Source organism: Drosophila suzukii, chromosome 3, assembly GCF_043229965.1.
Source record: "Drosophila suzukii chromosome 3, CBGP_Dsuzu_IsoJpt1.0, whole genome shotgun sequence".
Lineage (NCBI taxonomy): Eukaryota > Metazoa > Arthropoda > Insecta > Diptera > Drosophilidae > Drosophila > Drosophila suzukii.
Window position 1 is genome coordinate 69,495,746 of NC_092082.1, and position 18,366 is coordinate 69,514,111.

Sequence of the window (18,366 nt, forward strand, 5' to 3'; positions counted from 1 at the left end):
ACCATTCCTTAAGAAGCTATAAGCAAATAAAGTATGCAATCTTGGAAACAGCCAATTTGCTGCATGCATATTTCCATCTCCCTCGCACTCCGTTTAGATGAGTAACGGGTACCTAATATACCTGAACGTCGACTCTAGCGCTTTTTCTCGTTTCAAAGTAACTATCTCAAAAATGTTTAAACATGTTCCCCTCTATATTATTACACACCTTGCAACATTGTCATTAAATTAATTTATTCAATTTACATTTATAGAGATTTATTTACATCGGCTGCTGGCCGCATTGCGTATACGCAGCGTGTGCGCAAGTTGTTTCTCACTGCTGTCCCAACGATCTCGTGGCTCGCTGATAGTAGTAACCACTGTGGCGGCTGCTGTAGGCTGTGGGCGGTACCGAAACCACTCGGGTGGTGGCCGCCGGAGCAGTGGTGCCCACCAGGGTGTCCAGATAGGATCGCTGGAAGTTGTCCCTGGTCGCCTTGCTGGGCGGGAAGGCCTCCCCTTGATTCAGGGCTGTAAACGGATTCCTGGCAGCATAGTTGACAATTCCTCCAGTTTCGAACTTAAAGGGCGATTTGGTGGTAAAGGGCGTGGTCAGCGCCGGACTGGTGAAGTACGTTTGCAGGGCATTCGTGGAGGTCTGACCATGGGTATTATACAACCCATAATTCAACAGACTGTTGTGAGTGGGTGGCGGTGGAAGGGCAACTCGATGACCCAGCAAAGAGTTTCCAGCGGGCAGTTCCAGCCTCACAATACGATTGTTAAATTCATTGGTATTCAGGTTCTTCAGGAAGAAACGGTGGAACTTCGAGGCTATGGCATAGATAACACCCGGTTCCGATTTTGTGGTAGTAATATCGGCCACAAACTGCAACTGATCGCGATCAAAGGCCAGCACGGATTGCTGGTTGGTAGTGGGATTCCACGAGGCGATCGCTGTTTCACTCATCGGACTGAAGATCAGACTGCTGTCGAAGGGCGATACCGAGAGGCCAATGCCCTGGGAGCTCTTCTTGCCCACCAGTTTCACATCCAACATTTTTCCATCTGGCAAAGGCCCCGCACGCAGGACATTCTTGTGCACCGAGAAAACCCTGAAAAAAGAATGGAATTAAAGTAAGTTAGTGAAATTTTATATTAATTTTACCATAAATACCCCTTTAATAATACGCTGAGTTGGCTATTAATTACTCTACAATTATATTAATTGATCTATAATGCCTCAGTAATCATTCATGAAAACTGACCTTAAACATTAAACCACCAACTGTGTTATTTCTTACAGCTTTAATTTAAATTTCATTTAATTAGAAGCCCAATAGAACTTAAAGTTTCTCAAATTAATTAAATGTTTGTTGTTTAAAGAAACATTAACCCAACCTTGAAACTTGAAAGTTTTAGGCAATGTAAGTTATTATAAATAATCACTCCTTCTTGAGATTACGTGACCAATTGCTCTAAGTTAATAAAGGTATTTTTATGTATTTCATGTTATCTACGGTCAGCTGAATTGTTTAAGCCCTTTCTTGACTTTAGAAATATTTATAAAATACTATTTTAGATGACTCACCTATCTGTGGCCAAGGGCTGGAAGTAAACCACACCGGTGCGCTCATCGAAAGTTATTCCAACCACTCCGTCCATTAGGACAAACCGATGCTCGTTGATCTCCGACTGGGCGAAATCCGGATCGGGATACATGGCTGGATGGGAAACCCTCCAGGTGACGTCCTTTCCACTATCGTACACAATGATTCCCGGCTCCACGGTGTCGGTGATATAGACGAAAACATCATCGCATCCCTTGGAAGTCGTCTCATCGATCACCATGTTGGTGAATAGGGACTCTCCTCGCAGGACCTCCGGGGGGAAATCGATCCGTCGCACCACGCGATCCGTGGCCAAATCCACAACCAGGATCTTTGGCGGGCAGGTGATTTCATAATCCTCCAGGGATCGCGAAATTCCGGCATCCAGCAGCCAAATGCGATTGCAGGAATCGAGACGAAGGCGATATACCGAAGTCAGGACGAGATCACTGCAGTTGAAGTCACTGCGTCCAGTGTTGGAAAAGGACCAATCCGGATAGGCTTGCAAAGTGGGGGAATCCCCGAACTGGGCTTTGGAAACCCAACTTACTGTCGAGGAAACTCCCGAAAAGAGCTTTGGAGTGGCCAGAAAGATCCGGTCATCCGTAACGGCTACCCCGGTGACCAGAACATTTTGAGGATTATAGAAGTTAGGATCGTTCACGGGCGCCTGGGGCTCGAAGTTATAGCGCAGGAGTTTCCACTGCTTGGCCACCTGCAAGCCAGGAGCTAGAGCCTGGCTAACTGGCGACCAAAGGACCACGCAAATCACTCCAACGAGGATGCGAATCATGGCAAGATGGGCCTGTAAAATAGCAAAAGAATGAAAAGATTACTTGAAGTTGCAGTCACTGCAAGACCAGAATCTGAACTGCTGCAACTCAGCTTCTGCTTGGGCTTATCTATCATTTCTATTTCCGGACTTATCGCCGGACAATCGTCATGGGAGGAAATCGGAATCAGAGATTTTCCCAACAATAAATAAGTGTTTATTGTATTTATTGATCATTGAGAATTTACATTTACAAAATAATAATTTTAAGTGCTTAAGCCTTCAAAAGCACTTTGAAAAGTATGGAAAACTTATTAATATAGTATAAAATAAAATTGTAAATTTAAATAGGTTTAAACACAATTAAATTTGCCCAAAATTTGAAAAGTTTTTGATTCTAAATAAAACAAAAATTACAATCATTTCTATTATTGTAGTGTACCCTCACTATTTCTCTCATATTAATCATATTTGTTATTCAAATAAAATTTTATAGTGTAAAGACTTTGCTAACCGCATGCAATTAATAAATAATCAATCTGTGAAGTACCACAAACCCTGGTTCGTGCTTTTGAATGAATTAGCTTATAACGATTAACAAGTCGTTTCGAGCAATTGCAGACGATGCATTTCTAATTGGTGATTTATAATCTGCATACAATGCCGTAACCTATTTTATAGGATTCCCAGCCAATTCCATAAATTTAAATGGAACCGATCCAGTAAGGTAATAGCCTTAGCCTGTCATATCAAAACCCTTTCTAATGATATTGACGGTAATACAGATTTCATGTAAATGTGTGACAATTCCGGTCTCAATGCCGGTATGCGGATTGCAGTTTGCAGTTTGCAGATTGCAGACTGAAAAACGCGGTGTGGGCTTGGCGATTGTATTCAAATGAGTTCGCAATGCAGCCGGGTCAGTCCAGATTGAAGTGTCCGTATCCATCAGATACTTGCGCTTGCATCTGCGGCGTGCTTTAATTTCTCACGCCAGTCGTATCCCACTTGCAGTCACGATCTCAATAAGCAGTTGCGAGAGCTGCACTAGAAAAAAATGCATATCAAGAGCGATATTTACCTTTAAAGGCCCAATTTCCATTATACTTTGATTACAGTTCTTGATATTATTTCCATAGGTGATTGCTGGGTATACGCAAGACCTTTCGATGTACATTTTGTTTTTATTTAAATATTCATGGCGCAATTTAGAAAATATTCAATAAACTTAGATTGGTGCATAAAGTTAAATGCCCAACACTGAGAAAAATAATTTATTTTTATTAATATTGATAAATTTAATGAGGGGCTCTAAATAATTGAGTATAATTTTTAATACAGAAATAAACCGGAAAAATATATTGTGTTTTATATTAAAAGTTGCTTTATAACAACTATACTGGAAGCAAAGTATTTATTATTATTATTTTGTATAATTTTTTTTAATGCTTTAATGTTAATATCAATTAAGATATGACTTATTGCAAAGCGTTCTTTAAAAACAAACTATATTGAACACACAAAAAAATGTATACTTTATTAAGTTAAGCAAATACACTTTTTGTAATAATTCAGACTAAGCTGAAAAGCTTTTCCCGCTGTGCACGAGCAAAACACATGCGTTTTTTAATTGTCCAGCCAGCTTTTTCCAGCACGGAACTGACACTTTAATTAGTCTTCCACCGGTTAGGCACAAACTTAATAGTCGTTATTTGAATATTTTGGACAATTCGCTGTGGGCAGTTGTCTCTTATTTCGCTCAAATCATAACTATTAAATGTCGGAGCCAACTCCCAGACTCGTTTGAATCTGGCAAATTGCAGGCAAACATGGCCAACGTGCTGCATGGTAACTTTCATTGGCGCGTGCCACGATAAGCAGTTAAAGATAATTGAATTTTTGTAATTTTCAAGCCAGCAACTAGCATTTGATGAATTACATAAAAAAGGAGCTAAAGTCAAGGCTGATCTCGGCGCCACATGCGTGGTAAAAAGTGATTTATTTCTGAGCACTTGCACACTTTACATAACACTTGTGCAATGCCAAGCGGAAACTCGAGCAATTTCCCAAAACCACAAAAAAAAGTTAAGAAAAAAAATGAGTAAAAGAAAAGAGATGGTATTTTTGTCAACATGGGTTGGGTTCGGCTCACTGGGCGGAACAAACCGCTAACAACAAGTTTACAAGTCAAGAGTTACAAGCCGCAAAACACGAAGCCACTTGTCTTTTTCTATATTTTATTTTCATCTTTTTTTTGGTTAAAGTGCGCATTTGGTTTAATAGCCATTCATGTTGATGAGCCACGGCAAGCAATGAAATTTCGCTTAATTTTCGTTTAATTTTCTTATTAAACTTCAACACGAAGTGGTTCGAAAGCGTTTGTTGGAAACTACTTGCCTGCACGATAAAAACCTCTTTGGGAAAATAAGTAAATACTATGTAGCAATTTAATAAAATGTTTGCCTGAGTAACCTTTGGAAAATTGCTTGTTTTTTCTTTTAAGCATGTTATGTTGATCAATGATAGTATAAGTTTATAATAAAAGGTTACGATTGGTGCCCTTGTTAAAATGGTTTATAAAGTAGTTTTAAAATATTGTACAAATTGTTATACTTTAGTATAAGCCACTATTACATTGTCTTACAAACAATTAACTTGATAATTCAGATACTGAAGCTTGACAGTCTTTCATATAGGTATCTACCATAAATTGCATTATGAAATGTATACATTAAGCCAATTTAATTAAATGAATTCAGTAAAAAGCCTACTATACCCATGGCATCTTAGGCTTAAAATAACTTAATGAACAATGGCTTAATTTTGCTTCTTCATTCATTTTAAACATAAATCTTTTCGCAAACAACAAAAGAAATTTATACTTTGTGGGCCAGATTTTGACAGGCCATTTATTAATAGGTCCCTTTTGAGACAGTCTAGAGCGAACTGTGATGCAACAAAATGTGTGATTCCCCTTCCCTTGGACGCCAGGGGCCAATTAAGAAAAATAACTTCAACCTAGTTACTCTAACTAGTACTACACACTGTGGGGTTAATACAGAGCCATTCATTCGATCGTGTGTTGCCTTATCTGAATCACAATTTTTTGCACTCTGCGAATTCTCACGTTTTCCACAATGGACATGAGACCAAAAATGTTTAATTACAATTGAGTTGTACTTTTGTACGCTGATCCTATTTGAATCGGCTACTTTTGGTGCTCTCATAAAACACAAAACTGCGGCGGAGTTGAACGGAAGGCACGTTGGCCAAAGGTTGATTAACACCTGTTTGTGAATTTCACATTTTGGCCAGCGGCGGAAAAGGTCGCCGTCACAGCTTCCTTAAAGACCGCCGACATTTGCAACACCACAATATGCGATCATAAATCCAGTCCAAATCGGCAGTCACGTAGAATTGTCTGCACTTTGCGGCAGCGATCGATTTTAATTGGGCCCAAAACGTATAAACAGAAATGCAATCCAAAAAAAATAAGTAAAATGCGTTTGCCAACAACACTTAATTAACACAGTTCCGTTCTCCGGCATTAGCGGCTTCTTTTGGCCACACAACAATCTAAACAAAAACGCACTGACACACGCGATCGGCGCATTTGGCTAATAACTCACAATGTTTGCAATTGACTATCCTTGGCTTAGGCTATCGATTTGCCAATTAAAGCGATGGGCTCAATATGTTATTATGCGATTTTCTTAAATCGGTGAGAGTGGCATTGGCAACGCCTCACAAGCTGCACTCGAGCAGCTAACTAAATGCACGGCAATTTGCACTGTAGCCGTTAGAAACCGCACTTCGCGTTCGTTGCCTAAGTCTTTTGTTTTTGCGGCCAGGCCAATTTGCGGTTCATCTGGCATTAGCTTACTTTGATACACTTTTGAGCTTTCGAGAGCTGGTTGTTGAGAAGTTGCCGCTTTAGTTAACTTTAAATTTAGATATTGGGGGGTTTTTTTTTTTTTTGAACTGATTGCGCGACACGTCTGATCGTTGCCGTTGCCGTTTTGCGACTGCGTTCCGTTTGTCAGGCGCACCGAATTTTATAAGAGTTGCTTGTTTGTTGTCTGTCTATCTAGCAAACCAACTCCTGCTGCAAGCCTCTATTTGCCACTCTTATACTTGCTGGCCGGACATTTGGAGCCGCTTTTCTTGGTGGCACATATCGCTCATACGCTCTGTTGTGCCAACTTCCGCACATTTGCATTAAAGTCTGCAGGTTATGACTGCTGGCAAACGCGTCAGCCAATTGTTGTAACTCACTTGTTTTTTGTGCAGCGGCAATTGGGTTTTCTCTCTTTACAAGTTCATTATCGCTATGCCAATAAACAACTCATTCGATTTTATTTTCGCATTTTCGGGTACCTCGATATTTTTATATCAGCATATCAGCGGCTGTTTTTGTCAATGGAGTCCATTGTACCGCGTGGTGATGAGGCGGAATTTGAGGTAAACAGACAGTTATAAATTAAATGTACTCGGGGGCAATTAAAATACCACAACCTGTTCGAAAGGCCTGTTCAGCTCAAATGAAGATTTGTTTTATGAATATTTTTTGGGAATACACAATATTCACAGATCGCTAAGTCAAATTTAAGATTTATATTACGCCTTCTGTTGAGTATGTGAACTTTAAACAGTTCCCTAGTTGCCAGCCACAGACTGGATTTTCAACAAAGCTGTTGAGCTGCGCTGATAATTTAAGAATATGCATAACGTATTTTTATTTCCAAAGACACCACAATTCATATGTAATTGGGCGGGCAATTTAATGATTTATATTCCACCTTTTTAAAATGTAACATACTGCCGTACGTTGTCGAGTTCACCAGCTAAGCTGCATTTAAATTGGTTTATAAGTGATTGCCCCTCTTATTTTTGTCCCGCCTTCTGTTGAGATATGTTATTTATTAAATTATTTTAATATGTTCCCTTGCATTCAGGTGGTGGAAAACGCAGGACAGGTGCTAGAGCTCAGCTTAGCAACTGGATTTTCATCGAAGTAGTCCAACTGAGCTGAACTGGAATCGGGTTTCATAATAACTGCATGCAGGAACCCATTTACATGCGACCAATATTGGAGCCAGTGAAAGCCCACAAGTCCAAGAGCCCAACTTGTCTGGACCCAATTGAAAATGGAAAGTATGCACAGCCGAGCGATTTGAATTTTTGGCCCCGTTTGCCCCAAATTGAAAATCCCAAAATGTTCTCTGCCGCCGATTTTCGTTGGCTGAGCGCTGCTGAACCCCCAAAAAAAATAAAAAAAACGTGAAAAGCCCCACTTAAAAGGGGTTATGCAAAAAAGGTGACTGCAGCCGCTATATATCGAAACTGGTTTGCGGGCAGAATTAGCCAAGTTAGCATTAACTGCCTCGGTTTGGTATTTGTTTGCATTGTGACACATGGGGTCTGTTTACTTGCTCTCGAAATAACCAATGCGTGGATGAGAGGCCAGCACTGGGGGCATTATCATTCGGCGATTACTATAATTAGCATGTGTGCAAATTCACTGCCCTGGGACAAGCCCGTTCGACAAGCACTTTGTTATTGACTCTCTTTTTTAGTTGGGGTGTTTTCGGAGAACTCTTTGGCCACCGCGATTGCTAATACTAAGTAACGATCTTAATAAACGTTTATGTAGTACCGGTTCTAGCCACCACAGTTCAAGGCTGTGGTCGATGGCCAATGTCAGCCGATATGGCCAGCAGCCAAGTGATATAACCGAGTAATCCAATCACATCCGATTCGAGTTCGAGGTGTTACGACATGTAAGCCGGGCGGAAACGTAGGTGGCTTGTGCCTATCCCGGGGCAATTCGCGGCTATCAAAACTATCTCAACTACATATCACAGTTTCCTTTCACAACAACGCCCTGGACCGATGCTCATTAGCCGTTTTGGCCCGGCCGTTTCGAAAGTAACCGATCCGCGGAGAAACAAAATCTGTGGCAGGTCTGCTGGCCACTCGCTCCATATGATTCGGTGACGATGAACACTTGTAGATTAATAGCCGAAACGCCTTGATCCGCACACCGGGGAAAAATATAAGACATTTTTTATTAGTGCAGTAAAAATATTATTAAGAAAATAATGAACAATACAAGCTGTGATTGGTAATAAAATGTAATTTACTAACAATATTATAAAAATTGAGGTCCTCAAACGATCTGTTGGTTCAAAGATTAATTTAAAATTAATAATTTACTTTAAGAATTTTATAAAAATAAATTGATTAATAAAAGAAATGTAATATATAAAATTCGGTTACTTTCCGAATTGATTTTTAGGATAGCAATTATTCAAGAAGTACATTGATTAATGATATAAAATTCAAAAGTTCTATCTTTGCCGGATTGATTTTTAAGATAACAATAATTAAAAAAGTATATTAAATTTAAGATATGAAACTTAAAATCCCTATCTTTGCACAATTGATAACAATAGTTTAAGAAGTAAAATTTATTTAAGATATAAATTGATTTTTAATATAACAATAATTAAAGAAGTGTATTCCAAAACAGTTAAACAATTTTTCAATAAGGTTTCCTTCTTGACTTGACAAAAAAGGGGTAAAATAAATTTTTAAGGCAACAGTTTTAGTAGGGTAATTTGAAAATAATAATAAATTTGTTCTGCCTGTACCCAAATGCAGTAATCGCCTATCTCCCCTTAGTGAGTCCATTACGAAATGAACCTTAAATATGTTTCAAATTGAGGCTTACTGGCTGTCCGCCGGCATTCTCCAAATGCCTTGTCATCGCCAACGTGCAATTGCTTCATTTTCGCATTCTGTGCTCACAAACTTGGTTTAAATTGATTCAATCCAAGCGCACGGAGGCAACTGCTGACAGTTTCATTACCGGCTCTGTCATCGGCGGCAAGGTCTTGATGAATTTGGTAAACATCTCGGGCTCTTAGCTGGGCTAAGTCGGGGGACCTTTTGGGGCCAACCCTTCTGAGCGCCGGATCTCAATCAACTAATATCGCGATCAGCACTAATTCTAAGCCGCTTTTAATGGGTTTGCTTAAGTGTCTGCCTTTTGGTTTTCCATAAATGCAGACCATTAGACCAATTAGGCCAATGTGGCTGAAGGCTCCACCTCCGCAGAAGGTGTGCCAACAGCCGGTTTCGGTTTCCCACAGACACTCACAATCAAACTCAGCCGCAATTGTTTTGTATGATTTTGTGAGTGGGGCATACTTTCGTTTTCCGTCGATTGTGAATACCATCGGATTATCAATATCCTCCAATAATATTCAAGCACCATACTGCGGTTACAGAGTTATTACTACTTACCCATAGAGGTACGGAAAAAAATAAATGAGGGTCGTTTAATATTTTCAATTAGTGAAAAATAATATGCTGGCCAATAAATTAATGATTTTTATTTCATAGATTTTCAATGATTTTGTTTTTTTTTTTAAATTCTCATAATAAAAGCTCACTTTCTAGATGCTAGATTCTTTTTTTAGGTGCAGTTATGACCGTTTCTATTCTCTTAACGAAGGTCAACTCCATGCCAAAAGAGCTGCAACTGAGACGCCTGTGGCCAATGCGAAGTATGGCAGACTGAACTGATCCGATATACTATATAGCGGATAATGGATAATGGGGACTGGGGGCTTGGAGTGCGCTGGACATGCATGCTGGCTTTGTTTTCAGACGTCAAACTAATAAATTGCCCGAAATGCATGCTGTTGGCATAACGAAATTCAAATACCTTTTTCAAATGACTCACTCAAATGTTTTTATGCCAATGGGTAAGAGCAAGTTGTAGCTTAAAGATTGGGTGCCTAAATTAAAAGATAAATTGTATATAGGTCATAAAACCAGTTGATGATTAATATTTAAAAATAAATTCTACTTAAGCTGCGACTAAGCCATAATATTTACCCAACATAACATTCTGTTGTCTTAAAAGGGTAAAAAATATATATAATTCATATACTTATTCATTAATCCGCAATTCGTATTCAAAAGTAAAAAACAAGTCGATTTCTATTGTGCCATGGCAGAAATATGTTTTAACAAATTATCATACCGACTAGGCAAGTGATTTTTGGTTTTATTTTTCGCTACATGCATAGCCATTTAATTTATTATTAATTAAATATCTGGCAGGAGAGCGTAGACATAACAAAAGCGGTTACTAATTCGATTTACTCGCCCGGTTAATGTATTTCGAATATTCCACATACTTAACATATTTTGTAGCTCATGACCACAAAATACAAAACTGGCTCAACTTTTACCACACGCCGTGGGGACAAAATCAAACTCGAATTACTGCCTGATTGGAAAATTATTCAATTGATTTCGCACTAACGCACATAGTTCTGGCAGCAATCTTATCTTAATTGACTCTTGATCGACTAATTGGATGTTTAATGTTCCTGATTTAATAGTTCCCACTAAGAATTGATGGTGTTTTATGTTTGTGAAGGTGTGCTGGCCATAAAAATGTAGCAACTGTGTGTTTAAAATTTATTGGATACCAACTACAGCCGTGTATGGAAATGAAATTTTACGATTTGCGCAATGTACGAGATCATAAAAAAGTGCGTTTATGAAATGTGTTGCCGGCCGAAGAGATAAATAAAAAAATGAGAGCAATTTGCTGGATTCAAATCTAGTGTCCACCAACAATTTGCGATTGCATTGCATGTGGTCGTGTGTTTTGTTTTTTGAGCCACGCGCTTATTCAATTTGTTTTTTCTTTCATTCGATGCAATGTTATTTATGATCACAAAATGTCAGGCCATGTTAAACTTGTGGCAGTATGGCTCTAACTTTAATGTCAAATGGGTGAGTCTATACCCAACGATAAGATGGAATGGTCTGATTTTGACCAGTGTTGCTAGAATCAACTTGGAAAAATGGATCGATTTTTGGCAATTACTTCAAACTATACGTATATAAAATTTAAGAAAACTGAAAGGAACATATAATTCTATATTCCCAGATAATTATTATTAGGATACTATAATCATACAACCAAAAAAACAGAAAGTTAAGATTTAATACTGCTTGTATTAAAAGTGTACCAGGGTCAGGACTAAATAATACAAAGTCTATACTTTACAATATAATTTCTTTATTAAGGAGTCTAGAATTTAGATTTGTGGTATTATTTTTAATTAATTTATATGTAATACTTTGTTTTTTCTGGTGTTATAATAAATCTTCAATCATATTAACCTTACAAAACTGAATCTTCTTGGTAATAAATATTATATATATTTTTTATATTATATATTTCCGATATAATATATTTCCAATATTATACATTTCCGATTTTATATATTTGTGATATTATATATATTCAATATTTAAGCTAAACAATAGCTAAAAAGCTAGCTCTTGGTAGGACTGACTGAGGTTGCAGGCAGTGTGGCATATTGGCTCGGAGAGATTTCAGATAAGACTTGTCGCAATTCAATTGGAGCGTCAGCGCCTATGACGGGGCCATTAAAAACGTGGCCTAAAACAAACAAACCAGGTGGAATGGGGGAAAACATTATTCATGCCCATGCACAGCCACAGTCACTGCTGAGGGGCCAAATCAGACCATAGATTGAAGAATTAACATAATTGCAGTATAATAACAGAGTCAGTCCCTCGGGGGCTGGGAGTGCGTGGCCCGCCCTCAAGGGGTGTGGCCGGTGGGCGTGGCACACTCAGTCGTTTGCGGAATGTCCACACCTGAGCAACGTTTTTGGCTGGCGACCTTGCTGTTCCTCTTGAGTCAGCATTGTGGGGTTTACGGATTTGGAATCAATCTGATGAAGGTTCCAACGGAGCCCAAAGCGCCGGAAGCTTGCATCCTCGCTTTGCTCCGGAAATATTTCGATTCCGGAGATGGACTCTCCGGCTCAGTACTGTGCTTCAATCGGAACTATCAGTTGCCCAACATTCAAGAGCAGTTACTTAGAGGTATGAATACGTTTGCGAAGTATCCTTGGAGCATCTTGATTACGAACTCCAGGGAGGGTCCTTCGTCGTCCCAGTTCGTTCTGAGCGAGAAGCCGCAGTGTTATTTCCTAATTATTGAGAGTTTAGATGACGAAGATATAGATGAGATATTCGAGCACTGGAAGAGCATGGTCAACTGGAATCCCCTGGCCCAATTCGTGGTCTATTTGGCCAGCTTAGAGGAAACTGACGAGGAGATGACTGACCTCATGGTGGAACTGCTTCTCACCTTCATGAACAAGAAGATATTCAATGTGAATGTAATCGGGCAGAGCGAGGAAAACGAATTCTTCTACGGAAAAACTGTGTTTCCCTATCATCCGGATAATAACTGTGGAAATCGCGTGATATCTATTGAATTAATAGATGCCTGTGACTATCCGGGTGAAGAAAAGGAAAGTGATGATAAAGAATCTGGAGAGGGGGAAGGCGGTGGAAGCCAGGAGGAAGAGACAGAAAATGAAAACAGTCAGGAAAATGAGGATGATCAAGACGAACAAAGTCCGGAGCAAAATAATGATAATGAAAACAAGAGTGCAGAAGATCAAAGTGGTAAAGAAAATTCAGATGATAATGAAGATACTGTAACAAGCCAAGAACAAGAAGGTAATGATTATGAAAATCATATAAATAAAAGTGCAGATGATAATGGAGATAAAAAGAAAATTGAGGAAAGTGATCTTCAAAATTCAGAGGCAACATCAAGTCAAGGAAATAATATAATAAATGCCCCAGCAAGCGAGGAAAACAGAAATGACGATGCAGTAAATGATCAAGATATAAGCTTTGAAGGAAGTGAAAATTATAATGATAACTTACAGAACCAAGATAACAATGATGATAACTCTCGAAATACTAAGTTTTATGCCTCTTTAAAAACCAAAGAAAAATTCATAGGAAAAAAGTTTGAGCCGGATGATGAGTATTCTGATAAATCTTATAGCGATAATGATGAAAATATGACTGATACTACAACAGAAGCAAGCAGAGATGACCCAACTCAAAGTTCAACTGAGCTTAATAATGAAGATAAAGCTGATGAGTCGACTGAAAAAGATGATGAGGAACTTGAGAATAATTTAAATTCAAACTCCTCAGAGCCGGAGGCCACCATCGAGGAGTTCTATCGCGCCAAGTTTGAGGACAAGTTCCCTAGTGATCTCAGTGGATGTCCGCTAACAGCCTCTTTTCGACCTTGGGAACCATATATATTTCGCAACAGTGAGGAGGATCCTGTGGACGATTACTACTATGGTTTACAGGGTGATGGAGATGACTATAACGAAACATCTCCCAGTTATGCGGAATCGGAGGACGAGAGCTATGGTGATCCGGGGGAAGAGGGTGACAACACCATCCCAGACACTGAAGTTCAGTCCAGTGCAAAGGTCAAGTTGAGTGGAATCGAGTACCAAATGCTGCAGACCATCGCCGAGCGTCTGCATGTGAACATTGAAATGCAGAGTGAAAACAGCAATTTATACCATCTTTTTCAACAACTTATTGATGGGTGAGCATAAAATAACTAAGGAGGATAATTTAATCACTCAAAATGTGTAATATTAATATATTATTATTATTCCATACAACCGCAGAGAGATCGAGATGATAGTGGGCGGAATAGATGAGGATCCGAGCATCAGTCAGTACGTATCAAGTTCCATTCCTTATCACCAGGACGAACTCACTTGGTGTGTGGCAAGGGCAAAGCGAAGGCATGGCTTTTTCAACTTCGTGGCCACATTTAAAGCGGATGCAGGATTCTTGCTAGGACTTTTTGTGGTCACATGTTCTCTGGTCGTATTGGTGGCTCAACGCGTCTCTGGCTTCCGGCTGCGAAATCTCAATGGATATTTTCCCATTTGCCTGAGGGTTCTTGGAATCTTGCTCAACCAAGCCATTCCCGCTCAGAATTTTCCCATTACTTTAAGACAACTATTTGCACTGTCTTTTTTGATGGGCTTCTTCTTTAGCAATACGTACCAGAGTTTTCTGATCAGCACACTGACCACTCCACGCAGTTCCTATCAGATTCAGACTTTGGAGGAGATCTACAGCAACCGGATGACCATCATGGGCACCTCCGATCATGTTAGACATCTTAATAAGGAAGGGGAGGTGAGTCTTAAAATATATACATTTTAAAATGATTTAAGAACATTTTAACCCATTTATAGATCTTCAAATATATTCGGGAAAAGTTTCAGATGTGTTACAATTTGGTGGAATGTCTCAATGATGCCGCTCATAACGAACACATTGCAGTTGCTGTATCTCGACAGCACTCCTTTTACAATCCGCGAATCCAACGAGATCGCCTTTTTTGCTTCGATCGACGAGAATCCCTGTATGTTTATCTAGTGACCATGCTGCTGCCAAAAAAGTACCATCTTTTGCACCAGATAAACCCGGTGATTCAACACATCATTGAATCGGGTCATATGCAGAAATGGGCCCGAGATCTAGATATGCGGCGTATGATTCACGAGGAGATTACAAAGGTGCGGGAGGATCCTTTCAAAGCTCTTACCTTCGATCAGTTCCGAGGAGCCATCGCATTTTCTGCAGGACTTTTGATGGTTGCCAGTGGAGTTTTTGCCATAGAGTTCTGTTTTTTCTACTTTTACCGATCTAAAAGGAGAAGGATCCAAAGAATACCATGTGTACAGATAAACAAAGTTATATAAAAATATGCGTTAATGTTTATAGGACCAAAAGATTTGAAATTCCAAATTGATGATAAAGTTATAAAACATTTTATAATTTAAAAGCAATGGATTTTTCTTATTCCCTGCACTTTTATTTTATTTTTTTAGGGAATGAAAAACTTTAACTTTAGAAAGTAGCCCTCAATATATATTTTTGAGCTACCTTTTTCTTTGATCTTATCATTTATGTTCTAAACTTAATATTATTTACATATTATAATCTCACGATTAATGCTGATACTTCTGCCAGAAAGTATGCAATAATTTGTATATACATTAAATGGATTGTTCTTTTATACATAAATCTAAAATCTTACTACTTCATAGATTTTTTTCAAAAGCCTATTTTTCAAGTGGTTTCTGTCAGTGCAAACATTTGATTTTGGTATTGCTTCTTTTTTCGATCAAGCATACGCCCTGTTGAACCAAACATGTGCATTGCATTAAACGCTTTAAATACAAATTAAATATAAAAATGTCGAAATATAGCTTGAAGAGATTCATAAATATATGCTTATATATTAATATTTTCTTGGCACAATATTCAATTTAAAAATACAGTATTGCAATACACCGTGGAATGCAGTCTGCGTTGCAGGTGCACAGAAAGAAAAGTATAATGTTCAATGATATATTAACTGATGAAAAATATTATCTCATTTTTTCTAATGATTACCAAGAAATATAAGAATTTAATTTAATAAGAAATGGAATTTCTCTGAAATTGAATTTCTTACCAAATTAAGAGCCCAGATATTTTTTAAAAACTATCTAGGAAGGGCTTTTTTTACCAAGTTCCTGATATTTTTTTCCGTGTTTGGTGCTCATAGCCGTAGAAATATCCGTACCCAGGCTGCTGGCGATGCGGCTGGTTGTCAGAAAAGCGAACAAGCGCGCACGCCGCCAACGTCAAGCTGTCGTCGGCATTCTGCTCCGTTGTTTGGCGCATCCTTAAAAGGTGGTGGCCCAATGTTCCGACCTGGTCTGTTCGCCGCTTTTTTGTGCTGGCCTGGCTGGTGCCTCCGCTTCTGATGGCTCTGCCCCAACCAAATCTCGTATATGTGGCTTTCTCACATTTTTATAAATAATACTTTCAGGCAGCACATTTGTTGCAGTATCATCAAATTGGCAGATTTGTGTTGTTGCTGGCCAACACAATTCAATCAGCTGCTAGCCAGCTAATGTGGGCCGAAAATTTCAAAAAAACACAAAAAATAACACACAGGCGCTAACATATATTCAGACATATTTCTATATTAATGCTGACCAACTAAGCGTTGTGACAGACCGAATGAATGGCGCCCAACAAGGCGTTGTGAAAATGTTTGCCGACTAGCCAGCTGATAGTGGGGAAAACAGAGTGAATGAACGCATATATCTTAGGGAAATTCTATATTTTATAAAGAGTATTCCATGACTATTGGGGAACCAAGAAAGTATCTAAGATAATTAACTTGACGCATCAAATACTCATTGATACATTTTGCTATGCCAAACTATACCCTTATTTACTAGGTACTCAAGGTACTCAATCAGCCCTATTAAGAAATTCCACTTCCTCACCTGCGATAACTGGCCAATCATATATTTATCTAAATTTAAATATAAGAATTTCGTGAGTTCTGCGTTAAAAATAGAATTCCATAGTCTAGATACGTTTCTGCGCGTAAGCGTCAAAGAATCTCTTGCAAAAACGTGAGAGCGCACGGTTTTCATTTTATTTATTTTTGCCTTTCCCTTCGATTTCCATCTCACACACAGTTTTCCCCACCCACACTCGCACACTCGGAAAAACTGAGAGAATATGTAAAGTAAACAACAAACGCATTTTGGCTTTTGTTATTATTTTTGAAAATTCCCATAGCACCATATAAGTCTATTAAGAGTTTTAATCATAAAGCGAATGGATTTTAATGATCTCGTTTGTGATTAATGAGAGTGTGCCGCCAAAAAACAAAAAAAAAAACGGAAAGAAATGCTAATGGCCACTTTTAATTAATTTCAGTTTTGCCAACCAGCAAAATGTGGCAAATCTATAAATGCAATGTGCGCTCTATTAACAATTTTTGGTTTGCGTTTATGGCTTTTGAGTCCCTAACCAACGAGCACCAAAAGCAACCCACCCACCCAGTAGAACAGCCCACACCCACCAAATTATGGCCGAGAGAATGCGGCGATATATAACTTTTGGTTTTGTTTTGAAATTCTTATTTCTAATTGCGAGTGCGTTCTCATCATCGCTGAGAGATTTCCATCGCAACCATGTATGGATTGGGCCAACGTGCAAATGTTGATTAAAAATTAGACAAAACAAAAAACGAACACGGCACCCATACAGCCTCAGATACATCCGCAGCTGCAGACAAAGATACAGATACACATTCGAATGGAGAGCGAATACTACGCCTACGATTGGGATGCTCCGATCCGGAGGATCTTCACGGGTGTGTGTGTCTGTGGGTGAGCCATCGCGATGTTGTTTACCAAGGCGCTCAGCACCGTCTGTTTCTCTGTTTCCCAGTCGATGCACTGGGAAAAACATTGCTGATTTACAATTTTACTTTGGAAGCTGTGGGATCTATACTCAATTTAGGAATCAGCAATCATCTCCGTCTTTTTGTGGTCTTGAATTTATATTATATTGCAACTATTTAAAATATCTTTGTTATCAGGCTGTTTTATAAATGATTTCATTGGTTTCCATGTTTAATAATTATCAATTTTTAATCGGTTATACTGGAAATAAAATATGGCTTATAAGCCTCCCTGTTTGATTTAGCTCTTAACTTTAAGAATATAAAAATAAATAAATAATAAATAAACCTATTATTTAATATTTGTATGATTAATTAGTCCTAATCGATAATTGAAATAAAAATATAAAATTAAAGAAAATATACTAACGCATAAAATAAACATATTCCGAACTATAAAAACTATTTTCCTGATTCATTTTTTTTTTTTTGAGGAAAAGATATTTGTTAAATTGATTAATTTTGATTGAATAGAAAATTATAGCTTTTTAGTAAGATACAATTCTCTTCCAGTGCACCCTCTCGGAAATTATGAACGAAGCGAGGAGAAGTCCAAAAACAAAAATCCAACGAAAACAAATTATTTTTAAAAGAAATTCAGATTTTCCCCCCGCCCTGCGGCGCAATGTGCATCCATGTGCTATGTGCTGCATGTACACATGTGCCGAGAGACGATTGAGTATGCGTGCGGAAAATATCTAAACCGACTGAGGGTCGCCTGAATGGTATAAATATTAGCGCATCTCGGTCCAGCGACCACTCGCAGTTCTACAGCG

At 38.6% G+C, this 18,366-nt stretch overlaps 3 protein-coding genes across 4 annotated transcripts in view; 2 read left to right on the plus strand and 1 right to left on the minus strand.

The window, feature by feature from the left end:
• Positions 1–217: 217 nt before the first annotated feature.
• Positions 218–6,405, minus strand: yellow-e (L-dopachrome tautomerase yellow-e). 2 transcript variants are annotated; one of them, XM_036818685.3, is made up of 3 exons: positions 6,248–6,405; positions 1,574–2,397; positions 218–1,097 (listed from the first exon to the last, which is right to left on the minus strand). In XM_036818685.3, exons 2-3 carry the CDS (start codon positions 2,383–2,385, stop codon positions 317–319), a joined length of 1,593 nt encoding a protein of 530 aa, XP_036674580.3. In that variant the 5' UTR covers positions 2,386–2,397; positions 6,248–6,405; the 3' UTR covers positions 218–316. The 2 variants fall into 2 exon arrangements, with proteins under 2 accessions (XP_036674580.3, XP_036674582.3); XM_036818687.3 differs by lacking the exon at positions 6,248–6,405 and adding an exon at positions 5,994–6,214.
• Positions 6,406–11,750: 5,345 nt separating this feature from the next.
• Positions 11,751–15,035, plus strand: Ir87a (Ionotropic receptor 87a). The gene is made up of 4 exons (XM_070995526.1): positions 11,751–12,932; positions 13,392–13,858; positions 13,944–14,466; positions 14,526–15,035. The coding sequence occupies exons 1-4, from the start codon at positions 12,069–12,071 to the stop codon at positions 15,033–15,035; spliced, it is 2,364 nt and encodes a 787-aa protein (XP_070851627.1). The 5' UTR covers positions 11,751–12,068.
• Positions 15,036–18,357: 3,322 nt separating this feature from the next.
• Positions 18,358–18,366, plus strand: part of Act87E (Actin 87E) — a 2,182-nt gene continuing 2,173 nt past the window's right edge. Inside the window, exon 1 of the mRNA XM_036816658.3 lies at positions 18,358–18,366. This exon is cut by the window's right edge and continues 40 nt beyond it. The gene's annotated coding sequence lies outside the window, so the exon portion shown is untranslated.